The 20159-nt window shown below is 39.1% G+C and overlaps 1 protein-coding gene across 6 annotated transcripts in view; it reads left to right on the forward strand.

Annotated features, from left to right (window-relative positions):
* The window catches only part of SATB1 (SATB homeobox 1), a 99405-nt gene that overhangs the window by 33034 nt on the left and 46212 nt on the right, over positions 1-20159 (forward strand). For 5 of the 6 annotated variants that reach the window (XM_049710193.1, XM_049710194.1, XM_049710192.1 and 2 more), the window contains 2 exons: positions 15042-15153; positions 17736-18190. The exons of the other annotated variant lie outside the window; for it this stretch is intronic. In XM_049710193.1, coding sequence (XP_049566150.1) covers positions 15042-15153; positions 17736-18190 — 567 coding nt within the window. The remainder of the gene's footprint in view (positions 1-15041; positions 15154-17735; positions 18191-20159) is intronic. 6 annotated transcript variants of the gene reach the window in all.

A 20159-nucleotide genomic window follows, 5' to 3' on the forward strand; every position in this document is an offset into this window, starting at 1 on the left:
GGATTGTCCCCTACTTGCAAAGAGCAAGTCCAGTTTGCACTTCCAATCTTAGAACTAGAAGATGTTATCTTTCGCAGAGATTAAAGTCAAAATGCTGGTTAGTGACTGACCCCCAAAGTCCTTTCCCAAGGATGCGTTTTCGTGTGTTGATTTTAAAATGAAGACTTAGGTTTTCCTGCAGTAATGTTTTCTTGGATAATCTTTGCAAGGTTTTCTCTAGCCGCAGAAATTCCATTAAGTGTGCGTGGGGTTTGACTTATAACTCAGACCTTTATTTCTGTGACTGATTTCCTATCATAAATCTGCCCAAATAGATTGACATCCATTTATTGTTTTTTCTACCACGTGTTTGTTTATTTTTGTAAACTGTTCTAAGGCATAAGAAACCCTTAGCTCATTAGGGATCTGAGGTTGGGCGCTGTGTTGTTACTCTTGCTTTTTTCAGTGGATGTGGTTAGGTAAGGTGGGTGTTGTATTCTGACCTGCAAGTAAGGAAGGGAGAATAAAGTCTGACGTGGGGATAGGAAAGCTTATGGTCATGGGAACTTGGAGGGTATGGATTTGGAAGGTAAATTGGGATTTGAAAAAGTAAATATTTTGATGTACAATAAAAATAGATTTCATTTTAAGTTTCCCCTGAAGTTTTAGAAATTGAACATTAGATAAATATGTATACATTCAGTACAAGGATAGATTCGTTTTGTTAAAAGTATCATAAGTAAAAGGTCAGTTATTACTTCTGCCAGACTAGCGTCTTCCTTCTAAAAAGTTTAGGTCACATATTCCTAAGGGATTTTAATCTGATATATGTGCATTTTTACCACCCTTGCCCACCACACACACATTCACATTTGTGTACACAAACACACACACGCTCACACATCACCACTTTCATATTTTTAAGGTGCCGGTTCTTTCTGTTTCATTTCTTACCTGGGAAAAGTAGCTCCAAGCCCGAGTCCTCCATACAGTGAGAACTGTCATTTTTATTTTCAAGTAGCAAAAGATATATAAAATGAATTTAAATTCGAACGTTCCATTTAGAAGTAACGTGGAGAAAAATGATATTTTGGTTTTCCTTTTTCTGACAGCATCTAGGGGTGTAGAATGTGTCAGACTTTTCATTAGGTACTGGCAAAACAGGCGAAAAAAGAAGCCACCTTGCCCTGCTGAAGCTTGGCGCTTAACCCTGCCCATTCTCTGAAACTTGACAGTCATTTCCATAGACATTAATAAACCCCTGTGTTCAGCTGGTTTTCAGTCTGTATTATACAAAGCACCAATTTTAAAAATCCCTATCTGTTAGGCTGTAGAGATATATATATTTTTTAACTGCACTTTATATTATTTTTTTCATAATTTTGGGGCCAAAATGACGTCTCTAAAAAAATTCCAGTAAACATTAATAATCACATTTTCTCCAGAGAATATCCAACATCAGTATTCAAATATTGTATTTCACATGAGAGTCTAACCTATGAAATTTATTCACATATTCATATATTTATTCATTCAGAAATAGGTATTGACAGTCTGCTGTGTGACAGGCATTCTATTTCCTATGGAGTAATAAGGGTGACACATCTTAGTAGTTGAAATAATAGTAACTTTCATTTAGTACTTTTACAGTATCAAGAGTGTATCTGTCACCCTAAGTGGTATATGGTTTTATATCCCCATTTTCAGTTAAGGAACCCGAGCCATGGAATGTTTAAGCAAGTCCCATGATTACGGAGCAGGTGAAGCAGAGGGGTGAGAATTCATACCCAGACCCTGTGAGCTTAATCAAGTATTCTCGGATGGATGGATGGATGGATGGATGGATGGATGGATGGATGGATGGATGGATGGATGGAAGGAAAGATAGATAGATAGATAGATAGATAGACAGATAGATAGAGACAGAGGCCTTTTTAAAAAACCTTTCTCCAACTAATTTGATGTTTTATAAAATACATTTCTCTGTAGTACTGATAACTACTTACAGTTTTCCAACTGTATTTATTCTTACTGCTGAAATTTTTCTTTAACGTATGTTTTGTTTTTGTATCTTTGATTTTGTCATTCTTACATTGACTCACTTTAAAAATACCGTCATGCCCCTAATTTAGAGTATTCGAGGGTGATTTAGAGCACGGGGACTGATTCCTGGGATAGTCTGGTATTTGGGAGGTTCCAAAAAGTTTGACTGTAAGAACTCTGTTGGCAGTCACTTCTCCCCGTCCTTACATCCTGTCCGGATCAGTAGGTATAATTGCGCTAATAGCCCAAGACAACGTTAGATATTTGCATGGGAAACAGTGGGCAATTTCTCGAGTCTATGTGAAAATATAGACCTTAGTCATTCACTGGCTCAATGTGATGACCAAGGGTATAACTGGCAGCTCTATTTAAAGTTTCCTGTTTGAGATCTGCTTGTAGGATTTTGTACCTGCCCCTTCCTAGCATAATATTGTAAATCTATTGTAAATCTTGTCATTAAATATCATATATTTTGAGGAAAAGCTCCACGTAGGAGCTTTTCTTTCCTCTTTTAAATGGCAAAACTTTTCCCAGTTTTTACCTTACTGCCCAAGGGAGTCCGAGGTTATGAATATCTGCTTTGCCAGGCATGGAAGTACTAGATACTAATTGGATTTTATTACTACTTTCAGCAATTAATGGCGAGATCCATAAAGGAAATGGCAAACCAGTCTTAAATGGGCAGTTGTGTGAATTGCTAAACTTACATCAGATTACTTTTTCTGTCTCCTTTTTTGAACCAGTTATTACTTCACTCTAGTACCTCTTTCAAATTAGTGAGATATCTGTTCTGTGTTAATAATGTAATACGTAGCATCTACAATAGACGTGTCCTCCAAATTGCAAATTTGCTTTTTTGTGTCTCATCTACCAGGCTCATTTTTAGCCGGTTTATATACATAAGGGTTTTACTGTAGCTTGATATTAGTTCCCTGTAACCTTTCAAAAAAGCCAAACTTAATAAAGCATCTGACTTCAAATGGGTTGATCTCAGATATTTTATGGCCACTATCTTCACAAGAATAAAACATAAAAGAGTCTAAGCCATGCCAATTTAGAGGGTGCTTTGACAGAAGTAAGCACTTCATTTTCACTTAATAGATTTTTACCTACGCTTTGTTTTAGATCTGAACAGGTTTCCTCTGACCTCAAAATCACTAATGCAAGGAAAATTACCATATCATGAGTGCATTTCCCCTATTTTTTTCTGATTTGCAGAATAATAAATACTGCCAAGGCTTAGGAGTAGACATGGCCTGAGAGAAAGCCTATTAAATGCTAGTTTCTAATTTTTTTAAAAAGTTAACCAAATCATGCTAATCAATCAGATTTTCTTGCTCAAACAGCTAGTTTTAAAGTGCTTTTGGAGTGTCTTTTGTCGGAATGACTACGTAAATTTCAAGTTGGGCTTTCTCTGGATTTGCTTTTTAAACCTGTTTTATTTCATGTCAGATTTTGGTCCCCAACAAACTCATAAACAAACAAACAAAACCCTAAATTCAGAATAATCAAAACAGATACTACACGCACCAGATTTTTTCCTCTTTCTTTGGAAACTGCTTGATTGTAAGGTGCTCTGAGTATTAAAAAACATAACAGAGCCTTTAACGTAACAGGAGAGAGCGTCAGCCAGGCTCCGCAGTTCATTGCCAATTGAAATAAGGAACGCTCTTGCTGTTGGGACTTTTAAATCTAGACTTAAAAGTTATTTGTTCTGCTTAGCATTTTTAAAATGGTTCTGTTAGGAATTGTATGTGCTTTAGTTTTAATTTTAACTCATAATGATTGTAAAGCACCCTGGGATCCTTGCATGAAGGGCGCTACAGAAATGTAAGATTGTAGTGGGTTCTAATATGCAGTATTATTATGGGGTGCTGGAGTTCCATTAGGGACAATTCAGGAGGCTGCAGAATTCCGCATTGTAGAGAAGGTGGCTGACTTAAGAAACTTTTTCTTTTCTCTCATCCTTACTCTAAAACTTCATCCTCTTTAGTCATCTTTTTCTTTCTCCTTTTCAAAAGACTATTCTCTTGTATGGCAATATTTCCCCACGAAAATGCTAATCTAATTTAGTTTACTCAAAGAGGTTAAAGAGGCAAATGATGTTGAAAGTTAAGAACGATTAAAGCTTTAATTGTTAGCACCGTTTGAAATCACATTCTTATCTAGATGACAAGACAGGGTATTTCCTCATTGGGTACCACCCGACTGTCCTAGGCTTGTCCCATTTTACTATCAATCCAGCGCTTATTCCTATGCAACTGAAAAACGTGGAGCAAACCAAAACGAGTATTATCTTTATGAAACGTCACAATAAATGTTTCCCCAAATGTGTTGAATCTCCTCGATTATGTTAACATAGGGCAGAGCTCGATCTCATTTTCTTTTTATTTCTTAATGGAACTATCTTTGGAAGTGATATATTTCATCAGCCACTGCTCTTTGCCATCACATAATTAGTAAGCTAATAGCATTCGTTCCATGGGAGTCAAGAATGTGAGCTCTGTCGTTACCGCTCTGTAAATTCAGGCAAGTGACTCTCCATGCCTCATTTTTTAAATCTGTAAAGTAGCAAGATAATAGTACCAATTTTTCAGGATTGTTAGGAGAATTATACTTGTTTTTCTACAGCCTGGGGATTGAGAGTTTGAAAGGGCACTTGCGGGTCTAAGAAACTTTGTTGCTAACATAGAAGATTTTGGTACAAGTGTCACTTTTTATGGAAACAACCAAGAACTTTTCGTTTGTGAAAAAATTAAAGGGCCGTTTTATAACTAACTCATTCTCACCTTTAAGGAATGCTTTTAGCGCCCTCCTTAGAATCAGTATAAAGGTCTGATGCATCTTAAAATGCAAGTGGGGGGAAAACTCAAGCATGATGCTTTAAATAAGCACATTTGAAAGTTAAGCAGATGTGGTATCTTAGACTGGACAGTGTCAAAGATGCCTGGTGTGGACTGTCCTCTGGATGTGAGTTTTCCCAGTGTTCCTTCCTTTAACTACCCTCCACCCCCCCCTCCCTACATCCAAGTCTCTGTCCCTCCTTTATGCCCCCCCCAATAGCACTTTCCACTTTGTTTTGTAATTATCTGTGGACTAACTCCGTTCTCTGAGTACACTGTAATTGATGGTCACAAAGGGACTAAGTTTTATTCATCATCACATTCAGAGATCTGACACATAGTAGGATCTCAGGAATATTTGTCAAACCTAAACAGACTCATAGAATTTTCATCATGTTTATTTCTTGAGCCTATAAACTATGTCAGTAGTTTTATTACTAGTATTTTATATGTAGTCTTATCTATAATATCCTACTTTACAAAATATATTTCCTATTACACTTAATTCTGAATTTTTAATTTACCTTACCGAGAGCAAATTACTTCTACATTTTCCTCTAAGAAAACCTACTGATATTCCAAGCTGTCCCATATTTTTGCTTATATTGTCACTGTTCTTGAGTATATGTACAAAACTTCTATGTTTGTAAGCAGAACAATAGTCTTGGGAGGTACAAGGGACCCAGAGATCTAAAAACTGCTATAAAAGACCTAATTATACGTCACTGTTAAGCACACTCTTTAACAACATATTTCCGTGCACATTTAAAATTTTTCTTTTATAATCAACTATGTATTTCAGCTTGGCTAGTAGGTTTCATTTTGTCTCAATTGCGTTATATTTGAGATCCATGCTTTTCTACTATTACTCTATTTAGGTTTGTCTATTTCTCATATTAAAAAAAAAAAATAAGGCGGGGGGGAATACCAATAGCAGAATCAAATGATTTTTAGACCAAGACGCTGACACTGCCAAGCTGCTGACACTGCCAAGCTGGAAATGCCAGCAGTTAAGTACCACCCCGTGTTAGCTCACAATGTCTCTCCCTCAGCTGAGGTTCCAGAGGCCACATTTGGCATTGGAGACTCCGTTTGGGGCTATAAACATCTAGTGTGTAAAAGTCAGCGGTGTGAAGGTCCAGAATCACCTGAATTTAGAGAGAGCTGCAAGTGGAGATAAGTGTTGAGCCATTGCAGAACAGGCCTCAGGGGCTTGGTCTGTCCACCCTTCTGCAGGAGGCACCAGCTCAGCCTGGCTCTCACGCACCCGGTGATGGACTGAGCTCCTTACTTCATGACGGACAGCCCGTCCAGCACATTTTTTTTTTTTACCATTTCCCCATAACTCCCAAAGAGGTGATTACCAGTATATGGCATTTTCCTAAACTGTGAAGCGTTTTCATAATACGGGTAGAGGTGAGCTAGGTTAATTTGATTTTTCTCTGTGACCTCATCCAGAGGTGACATCGGTTTCTATTTACTTAGTAGACGTGGGAAGTCTTGGCTAACAACTAACAACTAATAAAACACAGAAATCAAGGACATGACCCAGCCCTCAGTCTCCTGTGGAATCTTGGATCAGATCTGGGTGTGATCCACTGCCCACGCAGTGGGCTCCCAAGGGTTTGTGCAGACCCAGAAGTTCCAAGCCTCTTTTGGGGAGTATATACGTGGGGAGAGCTTCCGTCGGATTCATGAGACTCCCAAAGAAAGTCTTTGGCCCCATAAAAAGCTAAAAAGCAGTCTTACTTTTCTCCCCAGTTTTTAGGCAGTGTGGCTTAAAAACCTAATAGCGTTCGTACAAGGAAGGAAGGGGTATAAAACCTGTGAAGAGTTACAGAGTCTGATTCTAGTATTTACTTTTGGAAAAGTGGATTGTTCAGACTAGTTTTTTTTTCCGCTCTGTGGCTTGAAGTTTCTCAAAATGCTTTATTTAGGACCTCTGGAATTTAATACAAATTTGGTATCTTTTTCTGCTATCTCTAAGTACAGATATGAGAAATTTTAATCTCCATAGAGAATGGGAGATTTAACCACACAAGGGCCATCAGAGAAAGAAGGAGCAAGCATTCCCAGTGCTCAGGATTTAGAATTTTAGGAAATGATTTTTGCTATAAAATCAAATAAAACTCACTAGATTTATCTAATGAAAAACTTATGAAAATTCTGTTTGGAGTAGCATAATGTTTAATGATAGTATGTTTTTAGTAATCATATTATAAGCAAGATACCGAGGGACTCCAACCTTCCTAAGAAATAAAACTGTAGTTGGTAATGTCTGCACAGTGAATGGTTGATGGGTATAACAATCGCATCTTCTTTAGTCATTAAAGAAGACCCTGTAGGACCTGTGTCTGGGAATGCCTATAGATCTCATAGAATCTTCAAGCTGTTAGAAGGGACCTTGCAGATTATCTAGTTCATTTCCGTTCATGTTGCAGATGAGCAAACCTAAGCCTGCAGTTAGTTTGAAATATTACATGCCCTTAGTAACGGTATGCTTTTTAGCAAATATTTTCTAATTTAAGCTCTTTACCAATGTATTCAATTCGTTTGAATAAGAAGGTTTCAGTAGCATTAAGAACGATCTAGATGATACTTATACAAAAAGATAGAATAGAGAATCTGGTCAGAAGATATTATCTGGGCCTTATGTAAAATTACTTTAATTATGCGGAAAAGCCGTACGAACTGTGAGCCAGCATTTCCTTTAAACATGATGAATTGGCTATTTAAACCATTACATAAAATTCCTGTGCTTCGAAACGGTCACATTTTCATCTTTAGGAAATGTAGTAAGAGAATTAAAACAGAATTGCCCAGGTTCTCTTTGTGCTTCCCTTTGTACTCCTTTGGAGCTTTGTACCGAGTTTCTATTTTTAGCACGATACAAGGGTGACTCTGTGTGACGATGCCATTTTCAAGGCACCGGGATTGATCAAGATGGCAAGAGCCTTAACGATGGCAACTGGAGTTTAAGTAAAATTTAGAAGTGATTAGTCTCTTCTCAACAAATTGAGATGCCAAGTATGCCCCAGTTGTATCTCCCAAGAGAATAGCTTAGAAAGCAATAAAGGATCCAGAGGGAAAGATTTGGGGAACATAAGCTAACATCACAAAGAGAATATGACACTTAGAAATCCTGCCATTTGCTTCCCATAAATTGAAACCCGATTCCCTTCCTCCCCTCCCTCAATACCAGATGGGGACTACCTGTGAATTTTCAACAAATTCGTTCCATGTCACCATCTCCTATGATGCCTTGTTTGTAGTATTTGATATCCTTTGGGATGAAAAGAAAACCCCATTTACTGAGAATCCCTATTAAAACAGTGTTTGAATGTGGAGTTGATTCCATTTGATCTGAAGTTAAAATTTGACCTTTAAGATTCCCACGCACATCTAAAAACCTGCTGTGAAAATTCAGGCCATAGGCAGGCCGGACCTAGAGAGAGGGGAGGGCCAGCCGAGTGTGTGAAGTTACACTTGTCAAAAAATAAAAATGTAAAATAATAGAGAGCCAGCAGTTTGACAGATTGTTCAGTAAATGCTCATTTTATTGAAAATTATAAAAAGGTGCTTAATGTCTCTGTGCCATTAATACAATACATAAAAAGGTTACTGTCAAGATTAGTGTTCCAACCCTGAAAATTAACTGCGGGGCTTTATAAAGCATCACTGTGTGTCGCCTGAGAAGTTAAAGGTTTCTGTATATACATTCTGCACGCACGGACATTTATTTCAGAAAACAATTATTTTAGACTTTATGCCAAAGACATTAGCAGTTATGTGCTTTCATTTTAAGACATGGATGTACCAGATATATATTACAGACAAGGTAGAACCATGAAAAATCGCCTTACAGAATTAAACCTGTGCAAGACGATTTCCCTTGTGTCTCTGGAGTATTCCAATTCAAAACATACATTCCTTCCTACAGAACAAGATATTCAGATTCCTTAGTTGAAATTAATTAGCATTCAGAAACCAGATAGCATGTTTTTGGGTATTCATGAGATCTCTGTTTGAAAAAAAAAATGTTTTTAACTTGTAGAAATGTGTTGCAACACACAGATGGGAAGAAAAAGGAAAAAAAAAATCTCTTTAGCAAGCACTGTGTGTAAAAGGAATATTACATTTTGCACGCTCCTGATTGCTCTGTGTAAACAGTTTTTGACATCTGTCTTTATAGTTTTCGAGGAGAGGAAGACTTTGTTAAAAGAATCATTTTTATACAGCAGTCCCCATTTCAGTCTTGCTTTACCTGTATTATGAAAGCAGATGGTCTGCATGTCTTTTGAATATTTATAACTATCAAAAACAATCTCTTGCTATTCACCCTTAGGCTTATGAGATGTCAGGACTGTTCTGGTTGAAAAAAAATCATCTTGGGTGTTTACAGAAAGAGGATTACATTAAGCTGAAATGACTATACATTTTCCAGTTTAATATTTGTCCATCAGCTGTTTAATCGTATTTAGATAATTGTGTAAATAAGATGTTGTAGCTTTTGCCCTCTCTGCTGATGGAGCCTGAAAGCTTTAAACTTGGGTGAACCACCATTTTGTAGAGGCTCTGGCACCTCTTCCCACCTCAGTCAGACCATCCACAAGTCTTTAGTAAGTTTTGATCATGATATCACAGTCCTGTTAAAAAAAAAAAAAAAAAAATTGTGCACGGAAAGCCTGTATGGAGATCCCATGAATGCTAGGGACCTGCTGGCTTCCGGTACAGGCTGTGTAGTTTATTAGAGTGAACTGTAATATGCAAATAGGGTCCAGCGCTCCAATTACCCTTTAAAGATGGCATGGCTTTCTCTTTCTCCTCCATGAGCACGCAGCGCTTTGAGGGTATTTTGGAAAACTTTTGGTATAGTCGGGGTTAACTGGTTTTTTGACTGGAAGCTGAGCAATCAGAGATAACAGATTTTGCTGTGGTTGGTTGATTTGGCAGAAAAGCATGAACAGTTTTGGTTTAAATGATTGAATAACCTGATTAGCATTGTTTGGGGGTGGGTTTTTTTGTTGATGTTAAAGGCACAGCAAAGCAATTTTAAGGGTAATCAGATCACTGCCTTTCCCCAGTTGATGAACCGTTTTTTCAGAAGGCCTCACCTCTCCCCCCAACCTCTTCCTTGGCTCCTAAGATGACCAAGGAGAAAAATAAAAAACTCTCTTCCTTCGGTTTTCTAAATGTGTTATAAATACATACTTAACAGTGTACGTCCTATTCTAGCAGGGGGTTGACAGGATAGAATATTTTGGAAAAATTATGTAACTTCCACCAATTCCTTATGGGTTTGGGGGTTGTTTTTTGTTTTTCAAATGCAGAGACCTGCAGTATTTGAGAGCAAAGGTTCAGAATGTTCTAACCATATCGAAGTCAGGCTGTAGAAAAATTCCACCCTTACCTTTTCACAATTAGAAAGGTTATAAATAATGTATTTGGCTGAAAAGGAAGCTCAGCCTGTGGCAGATGGTATCATTCTAGAGAACCAGGGTTTCTGTGAAGATGGCATTCTTTCAGATCGGAACTCGAGCAGACTCTCAGAAAGAGCCGGAGCTCCTCATAGGGCGCAGACATGTGCTTTATGGATCTGAGAAAAGCTTACAACTTGGCTCCTAGGATGAGAATATTGTGTCACACTGGGGTTAGGAGACCCACAGCCAATTTCTGCCGACTTCCAAACTGTATTTCCTGACGCTGGAAGCTGGGGCCTCTTCCTTGGTTTGTGTTCCTGGGTAGTGTTTGAACTTGGGATTTAAACCGAAGGAGTTTTATCAGCCTGGTTATTTTAGTCCCTGAACGTGGATGCTTTCCACAGACTGGCCACCAAATAAGAAGACTTGTCAGGCAAGCCGTGCCCTTTTCCCAGTGCTTTGGAGAAGCTCGTATAAATAGACACCCAGAGATCTGGGAGAACACGAGCACCGAGCTCGGTGACTTCCAAGACATCTGTGAGGAAGTAGCTTCAAAAACCTGGAAGGGAGCTCTTGCAAATTCAAGAACAAAGGTTCTTCAAACTCTTTGAGCTCGAGCTTGACAGCTAAAACTGATGGGTCGAAAAGATTCCCTGTGACAATTAATCTAACATTACCTTTGGCCTTTAAGAAAACAAAGAGAGAAGAGGACTTTCTGGTAGCCTGCAGTAATGACTTATTTCAGTGACCTTTTATCGATCACCAAATAGGTTGCCCAGCCCTGTGATAGGTCCAGGCTATATGGAGATAAGCCCCAAGGCTCACCCACCTAGTAGGAAATAAACAGCGTGATGGGTGCCATGGAGGTTCTATGTACGGGATGTTTGGGCCATCAGGAAGAGCCCTGCAGGAGTCCGCGCTGAAATTGTATCCTAGGTGAGCAGCTGTTAGCTAGAGATGGAAGAGGGCATGGATCAAATAAGTCAGAGGAGTGGTGTGTATCTTCCTGATGTCAGCTACCACCTGGTACCTACTGGCCAGCTTTGGAAGATACCACCAAATTGGAATATTGAAACAAATGGAAATGCTCTTTTTCATTGATGTTTTCCCTTGTTATCCCTTGACCCGACTTGTCATTGAATCATTTAATTTGTATCCTCTTTGTTCTTTCCTAAGAAAATTTCTTTGACTTAAAATACATCATTTGAAAATTGTATCTAAGACTCATATGTTATTTAAAGCATAGTCTTTCGACTGATCTGAAATGTGATCACATAATAAAAGCCAATGAAGAGGGAGGCAGAGGGTTGTCATAGTAATTAACTTCTCTTAAGTCCATACTCCGTATGTTCCAGGCTCTGTGCTAATTGTATCACATTCATTGTTTTATTTATTGTCAGTCCAAGTGGAGATAGTATGTCTCTTCAAGTCATTATTTTTCTAGTGACTTGTTCAGTTCTAGGCACATAGCAGGAGTTCCATAGATAGTTGCTGGATGAATGAAAAAAAAAAAGTCCATATGATTAGGTTCTCGGAACAGCCCCAAGAGGTGACTGCTGCTGACATTCCCGTTCAGTACTGGGAATTGTCGTAGTGGTCAGTTAATCTGACCGAGGTCACACTACCAGTGTGTGATACATGTTGGACTTGAATGCAGGTTTAGCTCATTCTGCTTCATCAAATGAACATTTAGTGTGTATTTAATACATGCCAGGCATTTGGGCTAGGAAGGAATACAGAGCCCCAGACCTGCATGGACTCATAACTTAGTGAGTAATCTTTTTAGTTAGTGATCTTTTTAAACTACATCCTTTTGATTGACAGAAGAATCCCAAGCCTCTTTCTCAGAAACATGGTTCTTCGTTTACCTACCCCCTATCCATCCTCAGCCCGTAGGAAAGTATTATCAATCTTGACTTTCTCTTCTTTGTATTATCAAAACAAGAGGTGTTTCTTTATGATTTTCCAAATTTAAGACACAGGACTGAATGTGATCTTTCAAATACCATGTGCCCCCCCAAGATTCTGAAATCTCTCTTCCCTGCCTTTAAAACTCATAGACCTAGTTAGATGCCATGCCTAAGCCTTCAGTGGGGATTGTACCACAGGGAAAACAAAATGTCTCATGCAGTGGCTGGCTGAGCAGTTTAGTTGGACATATCACTGCATATTGTTCCAGTAAAAATAGAGGTGACCCCAAGTTACCTGAATTATGGACTATTTCCCGGCCCCCTAAAAGCACAGAAAGATAGAGAATCTAGAAAGTTGCTTTGGCATGCGTCATAACCTGTGGATTAGCCTTTTGACTTATGTCTCACTTAGGCTAATATTTATGTTATTCAGAGTTTCCCTAAGCCTGCACCACTTGACAGAGCAGAAAGCATCCAGAAAGTCACTTAAGGACAGAGCCTACCAATTTAGGGTTAAACGAGGGCAGGGGGAAGCTTTGATGAACACGCACATATGGATATTATTTTCCACATATGGGTAATAATGAACTACATAGCACTGTTACATATGGGCTCTAGTTTTATAAAAATATTTCAGATGTTTTTTTTTTCTTTTTCCCACACATTGTATATTTTTCTTCCTCCCCCACCCCCATATATTTTCCACTCTTGCTCTACTGAATCACATTAAATTGAAATGATCTGTTTACATGTCTCTTCCTAATAGATGGTAAACTTCTTGTAGGCTGAGGCTGTATCTTATCTGCCCTTGTATCCCTAGTACCAGCCAGGGACGTAGTAGGTGCACAGCAAAGAGCGAATCTCATAGATGGAACCATTGGCAAAGTCAGGTAGCCTGGACATTTGTCAAAAACCTCAGCAAAATTTTGATATTTCAGACTTTTCTGAAAACTAAGACATAAGCTACATCTAAAATTTACATGTACTATTATGTTAACATTTAAGAATCTGCCAGCATGTCTAAGTTGAAGAGTAATAATTTTTTAAAAATTGGACCAAAGTAGAAGAACATGGGCTCTCACCCATTTGCAGAATCACAGTGATCCATCAGCCGTCTCAGTAGTTTTGTTAGTGTCTGACTTTATTATTGATCCATCGTTAATAGAGTAAGTGTGATTGAAGCTGACGGATTGTTAACTGGATCAGGTAATCTTCTGGGTCCGGTTTTGGCAACATTGCTAAGTATCTTTTTGTACCTTGGACTGAGGGACTGTCTTAGTCTGGATTAATGGCAGAGTATCATGAGCACATTAAGAATGTCTTTTTAGAGAAATGTAAAAATGACTATCCAGTAGAAAGTGTTAAAAAAAAAAAAAAAGATATCATAGTGCCTCTTAGGAAAGATAGCCATGTTTTACATCAATAATGTAACCCCAGCTTATCCTTCACTGGAAGTTCTTCAAAGATCCCCAAGGTTTACATATTACAGGAATGTGTGCATGCTACAAAATTAACACTGATGACGGATGTCAGGAGAATCAATGATAATCAAAAGAGCTCTACGTTAGAAGTAGCTTAAAGAAGGTAACGATGTAAAAATACTTTTGTCCCCAAACTGGCTTTTCTGCTTGTTCCCTGCCTTCTGTAAACCGTTTTCACCACAGACCACCTGAAGTCTGAAATGTAAGTTCTCATGTTTCTACACATAGGAGTGGAGGACAGATTGGCTCTGCAAAGTCTAATTATTCCTACGACTCAATAGGAAATTAATTTAGCCACTACTAGAGAATATGAGTGTTGTGGCTGGAAATAACCATGACCAAGTCACTGAAATGACCAGAACCAAAATTTCCTGGGAAGAAAATACTTTTCTTTGTTGAAAATGAGTTTAAAAAAATAAAAACAAAACTAGTAATACATCAAAATCATTGATTTTCTTCATTTTTCTATGTTAAACTGTTGACTCCATTTTCCAAGCTTTTGTTATTAGAAGCAGGATGAAGACAAGTGACAAAATAGGGCGTTTTCTTTTTTGTGGTATCCTTGAGAGATGAGTCACCATGAAATGCATATTTTTAAAAATGATATGGTTAGTTTGAAATTCAAAACCCAAGCTTTACTATATATGAAGCTAGCAATAAGATTGCAGCATATGTTTTTCTTCTGTTAGAGGATCTTTGTGAATAGTTTTTCTCTTCTTAAATGTGGTCAGTCAGCCTTGCAACAGTGTTAATCTACCTCCAGGTGAAACCCAAATGCTATGAGTGGAAAGTGCAAGGGGTGTTTCCCAGACTTTAGTGGGCACGCAAATCCCCAGGGATCTGATGAAAATGCAGGTGCTGCCTGACCAGGTCTGGAGTAGGGCCCAATATTCTGCATTTCTAATAAGCTTCCAGATGATGCTGATATTATGGTCCCTGGGCCATCCTGGGAGTTGCAAGGATGGAGAATTTAGTCACCAAACCACAAAGTGGCATTTATTTATGAATTACAATCAGAAAGCCATCTCCAAGTATTTGGATTTATTGGGATCGGTGGAAGTTTGAAGTTTGTCCGCCCAGGAACAGATGACATTGGTGGAGGTCCCATACATACTAGAGTAAAGTCTGTGGGTGTGATCATTTTATACCAGTCTCAGTGGACTGTTGCTTTCTACTTAAATAAAGCATTTGATGCTCTACTTACTGACTTTGAAGAAGTCATGGCTTTAGGCTACAGTGTGAAACAAAAATGTATTGGTACTCAGTTGATGAAAAAAAGTTACAGTTTCCACAATTGAAATCATGTCCGTGTTCTGTCTTGTGCTGCTGTGTATTACAACTGTTTCCATCCCCCTCTTCACGCAGAGTATGATTTCTTCCATTGTGAACAGCACTTACTATGCAAATGTCTCAGCAGCAAAATGTCAAGAATTTGGAAGGTGGTACAAACATTTCAAGAAGACAAAAGATATGATGGGTAAGCAGAAAACCGTTGCAGCGGTGGCTACATACCATTACGTGTCATTTGGGGGTTTATCCAAGTTGCATGTAAAGCCAGGTCTTGTGATTGCCCAATTAGAGATCAATTTAGAATGTTTCTTGGAGGGTGGGGAGTGGGTCTGAGTATAATGAGATAATTAAATTCAATAAATGTTTGTGTTTAAATCAGCCCAACTGACTTGGTTGTCAGACCAAGGAGGAGATGGAGGCGAGGCGGGGTGGGGGGGGAGCTGTCATTTTTTAACATCTCAGTGAAGACCTAACCAGGCCTTGAATAACTAATATTGGCTGTGGGTTCTCTCAGAGATAAATCATGCTTTTATGTTTTTTTGAGTTTTCTTTGAGAGAAAGGGAAAGTGCCAATTTTTACACCCAATTTTTGAGGATATTCAATTGTATTTATAGTCTCCACAGTTGAGATCAAGTGATATGTACAGCTATAGCCTCCAGCCCCCCCAGATAGGCACTTTGGTGAGCGTATTGCTTTACCATCCGTAACCAAAGAACCATTGCATCATTTCTAGACTCTCAATGCCATGGCATCCTATCTTAACATGTAACTTTAGGTCAATATTTGTTACGCAGGAAATACATTAAAATTACCTGCAGTGTGAAGTGACAGATAAAAGTTGTGTGTTGTACCCTACCTAGCATTTAGATTATGTCATTTCTCCCTGTTGAGTTTGTTAGTGTTCGTTAAAGCAAACACTGTGATTAAGGTTAATGTTTTAATTTCTATTAAGGGTTTCTTTCTTGTACCTACCAAATAAAATGTTTTAAAATAATATAGGAATGGGATGTTTAATATGCATAGCATTACGTTGTGTTTTAAGTCTATTTCTGTTTACTTCCGTTACATTCATTCAGTAACACAATAATAACTTCTCCTGAAGATTTTAAGAGGCAAGAGAACCTGAATTTTGAGCCTGTTTTAGCTTTTAATATTTGAAGCAAAACCATCCATCTACCAAAACAGATTCTTTGCCGTTTATAGCTTAGAGCTATAATGAAGACAATGCATCATTTTTTGGAATAATTGCTTGAATTACTATTCCCTATGAATGGCCCACTTGGGCTGATACCACTGGTAGAAATGGAAGGTTTCTTCCCCAATGCTTAGTTATATTTTGCATATATCAGTGACTATAGCAGTATGATAAGTTCCTCTAAATACAAAACCTGAATATTTAATAAAAAGAGAAATGATGATTAAAATCAACCCAGAGTCCACACATGGGAAGCATGGTGTACTAGTTATTTATTTATTGGCCGCACTGCACAGCTTGTGGGATCTTAGTTCCCCAACCAGGGATCAAACCCGGACCCCACAGCAGTGAAAGTGCGGAGTCTTAACCACTGGACCGCCAGGGAATTCCCATGGTGTACTATTTAGAAAGACTCACCTACTGACCATCCTCAGCCTTTCAGGTCAAGAGCATCCAAGCAGTCTCTTCCCTGTAGCAGGAAAGCAGTTGACACACTCACTATTCACTCTCAGCCAGTCCATGTGAGGGATCAAGCCAAGGGAGAAACGTTCGTCCTGTGTGGGTGGTAATAAATTGCAAGATGGGGACAGTATCACCATTGCATCAGAGTGACTCCCTACCCCTTCCTTGAAAGATTGTCATAGCATCTGGTGATGGTCACAGCTTCTTCAAGAAGCATTTGGGTCTTAGCAACACTGGGTATGCTGGCTTGCAATACATTAAGTCCTTTGCTTCATTCTAAGAAATATTTGCAGCTATACCCATCATCTAACATGATAGTTAGAATTCAGCAAAACAGGACGTGTAAGATACCCAGCCCCGTGTTCAGCATGCACTCAGTTATCATTACTGATCATTATGACCACTTTTATTATTTATTATATTGATTAGTTTTCTATATTAACAGCTAGGTTAAAATTGAACATAAGTAACATTTGTGTACTTTTTTTCTTGCAAACTTTTTGCCTGGAGTAGTAACAGTTAATGTATATATTATGAGAAAATACTTGCATGTTTCTTTTTCTACAGTTGCATATGATCTTCTTCTAGCTCCACTCACTCTTTCTAGTTGCCGTTAAGGAAAGAGTGTTCTTCTAGAAGCTATTTGGATTTTTTGGGGCCGCATGCAGCACGTGGCTTGCAGGATCTTAGGTCCCCAACCAGGGATCAAACCCAGGTCCTCAGCAGTGAAAGCGCCAAGTCCTAACCACTGGACTGCCGGGGAATTCCCTAGAAGCTATTTTAAAATAAATGTTGCCTTATAAGAAGTAAGAGTGAATAATCGTTTGACCCCCAGACTAGTCACATAGACTTTGAAAATAATTGATTTCTGGCCTTAAATCTAAACCACATTATAAAACTAGAAAGCGTTATCCCCCTTTCAAAGTTTGTGCCATGGTGCAGAGGACAAAAGTAAAAGCATGGCCAGTTGCATTACATCTTGAGATGTTCTTAGTTTCCTTGGACCTTGGGTGTGCCCTGTGCCTTCTGTCTGTATTAGGGAATGACCAGAGATCCTTATCAATGCAGATCATTGTTGGCTCAACGTGATTTTCCTTCTTGTCCACTTCAGTTGAAATGGATAGTCTCTCTGAACTATCCCAGCAAGGTGCCAACCACGTCAACTTTGGCCAGCAGCCGGTCCCAGGGAACACCGCGGAGCAACCCCCGTCCCCCGCGCAGCTCTCCCACGGCAGCCAGCCCTCTGTCCGGACCCCTCTTCCCAACCTGCACCCTGGGCTCGTGTCAACGCCCATCAGTCCTCAGTTGGTCAACCAGCAGCTGGTGATGGCTCAGCTGCTGAACCAGCAGTATGCAGTGAACAGACTCCTAGCCCAGCAGTCCTTAAACCAACAGTACTTGAACCACCCTCCCCCTGTTAGTAGATCTATGAATAAGCCTTTGGAGCAACAGGTTTCCACCAACACAGAGGTGTCTTCCGAAATCTACCAGTGGGTACGTGATGAACTGAAACGGGCAGGAATCTCCCAGGCAGTATTTGCACGTGTGGCTTTTAACAGAACTCAGGTCAGTTTTGTTTTATGTGTAAATGGTTCCTCTCTCTCTTTTTCTCTTCCTTCTTTAATCCCATCTACACTAATGTTTATGCTTTTACTTTGTACTAACATTTTTTTCCTTCTCTCCCTGTGGTCATATTGTCTGTACCTGGGGGTGCCTACATTTGATCATTTCTCTGCTAATCGTAAACCTCTTCTACCAAGAGAAAGCTGTGTACAAATCGATCCTGACTCAGGGGCCTTGAAAGAATAAATATCGAAAATATTTCAAACTGACATTACCTATGCTTTTATGTAATGGAATTATAGACTGTTAGTAGCAGATTGAGAAAGGTTTGAGGACTTGGTCAAGGCCATTTCATTGGTAGGGCTCCAGGCTTCTAGCCCACTATCCACCTTTCCTAGACCAGGGATCAGCAGACCTTTTCGGTAATAGGCCAGATAGTAAGTATTTTAGTCTTTGAGGGCCATGGCAGCCATGGACAGAAATGCATAAAACTATTTACAAAACAGGCCCTGGGGGTCAGCTTGGCCTTGGAGGCCTTAGCTCGAGACTTCTCACTGAGATTTGCATATACCCCTTGTGTTCTCACCTTTGTCCTCCTGGGCAAATTCCTGTGAAGATATTATCAGGAAGGAAGATGTTTAGCAGGATGTGGAGAAAGGGTGATATACAGGAGAAGACCTAAGATAAAGACATCTGAAAAGCCCTAAAAAAATTGATTCCATTGGGCTTCCCTGGTGGTGCAGTGGTTGAGGGTCCGCCTGCCGATGCAGGGGATACGGGTTCGTTCCCCGGTGTGCGTCCAGAGCCTGTGCTCCGCAACGGGAGAGGCCACAACAGTGAGAGGCCCACGTACCGCAAAAAAAAAAAAAAAAAAAAAAAAAAAAATTGATTCCATTAAACACTGAATGAGAGGATTTTTTAAAAATGTCTTTTTTTTTTGAAACTAGTATGATATATACATGGTGTTTATTACACATACACACACCCTCCCCAGAAAAACCCCAGAAGAACATGTAACTTTGATTAGAATGAGGACATTATGTCCTTTTAACTTTTCTTGTTTTGCCACTGTTCTTTCGTCAATTTTTTTTTTTTTGGCCTGACTCATACTTTACTTTCGTATTTATTTTGTTTATTACATGATTATAAGAATAAAATCCGGGGGCTTCCCTGGTGGCGCAGTGGTTGAGAGTACGCCTGCCAATGCAGAGGACACGGGTTCATGTCCCGGTCCGGGAGGATCCCACATGCCGCGGAGCCATGGCCACTGGGCCTGCGCGTCCGGACCCTGTGCTCTGCAACGGGAGAGGCCACAACAGTGAGAGGCCCGCGTACCGCAAAAAAAATTAAAATAAAAAATAAAATCCGGGTACAAAAATATCTAGTATTAATTCCTTGCTGGCAGGTTCCATACCTAGGAGAATCCCAGCTGTGACTTACGTTTGGCTTGCCTTCACTGGATTGAAACTTAGGAGGCCTTACAAAGCCTTTAACTCAGTGTTTGTTTTCAGTTTCTTTAACTGTTTTTTGTACATCATCTGCCTGTGTTTAAAAGGGTGGTTGCAAAGTTATTTCTCAGGTTAAAATTGTATGGTTTTACCTAGTTTTATTAATATATCTTTACAACTTAAAAATGTGTTCATTATTAGGTGGTAAATTTAATATGACACCTCTATTCAGTTGGAGGGTCATTATTTTAAAAAAAATTTTAAAAATGAATAGATGAAAGGATCAAGTCAGCCTTCCAGCTACTCCTGTTTCTGGCAGCATCCTTTATTTTTGTAAATAGCAGTAACTACCAGTAGTTCTTAGTACCGGGCAAAAACCAGGCAGGTCTCTGCCTAAAAGTTGCTTGTTGAACTGAATTGAAAGCCCACAGAGACAGCACTGACATGGACACAGATGACTCACAGATTCAGTGGAAAGCATTTTGGAAATTGAGCAAATTGTTATTTCTTGAAGGACCAAGGAA

The sequence above is a fragment of the Orcinus orca genome, chromosome 5 (assembly GCF_937001465.1).
Source record: "Orcinus orca chromosome 5, mOrcOrc1.1, whole genome shotgun sequence".
In the NCBI taxonomy this organism is placed as follows: domain Eukaryota; kingdom Metazoa; phylum Chordata; class Mammalia; order Artiodactyla; family Delphinidae; genus Orcinus; species Orcinus orca.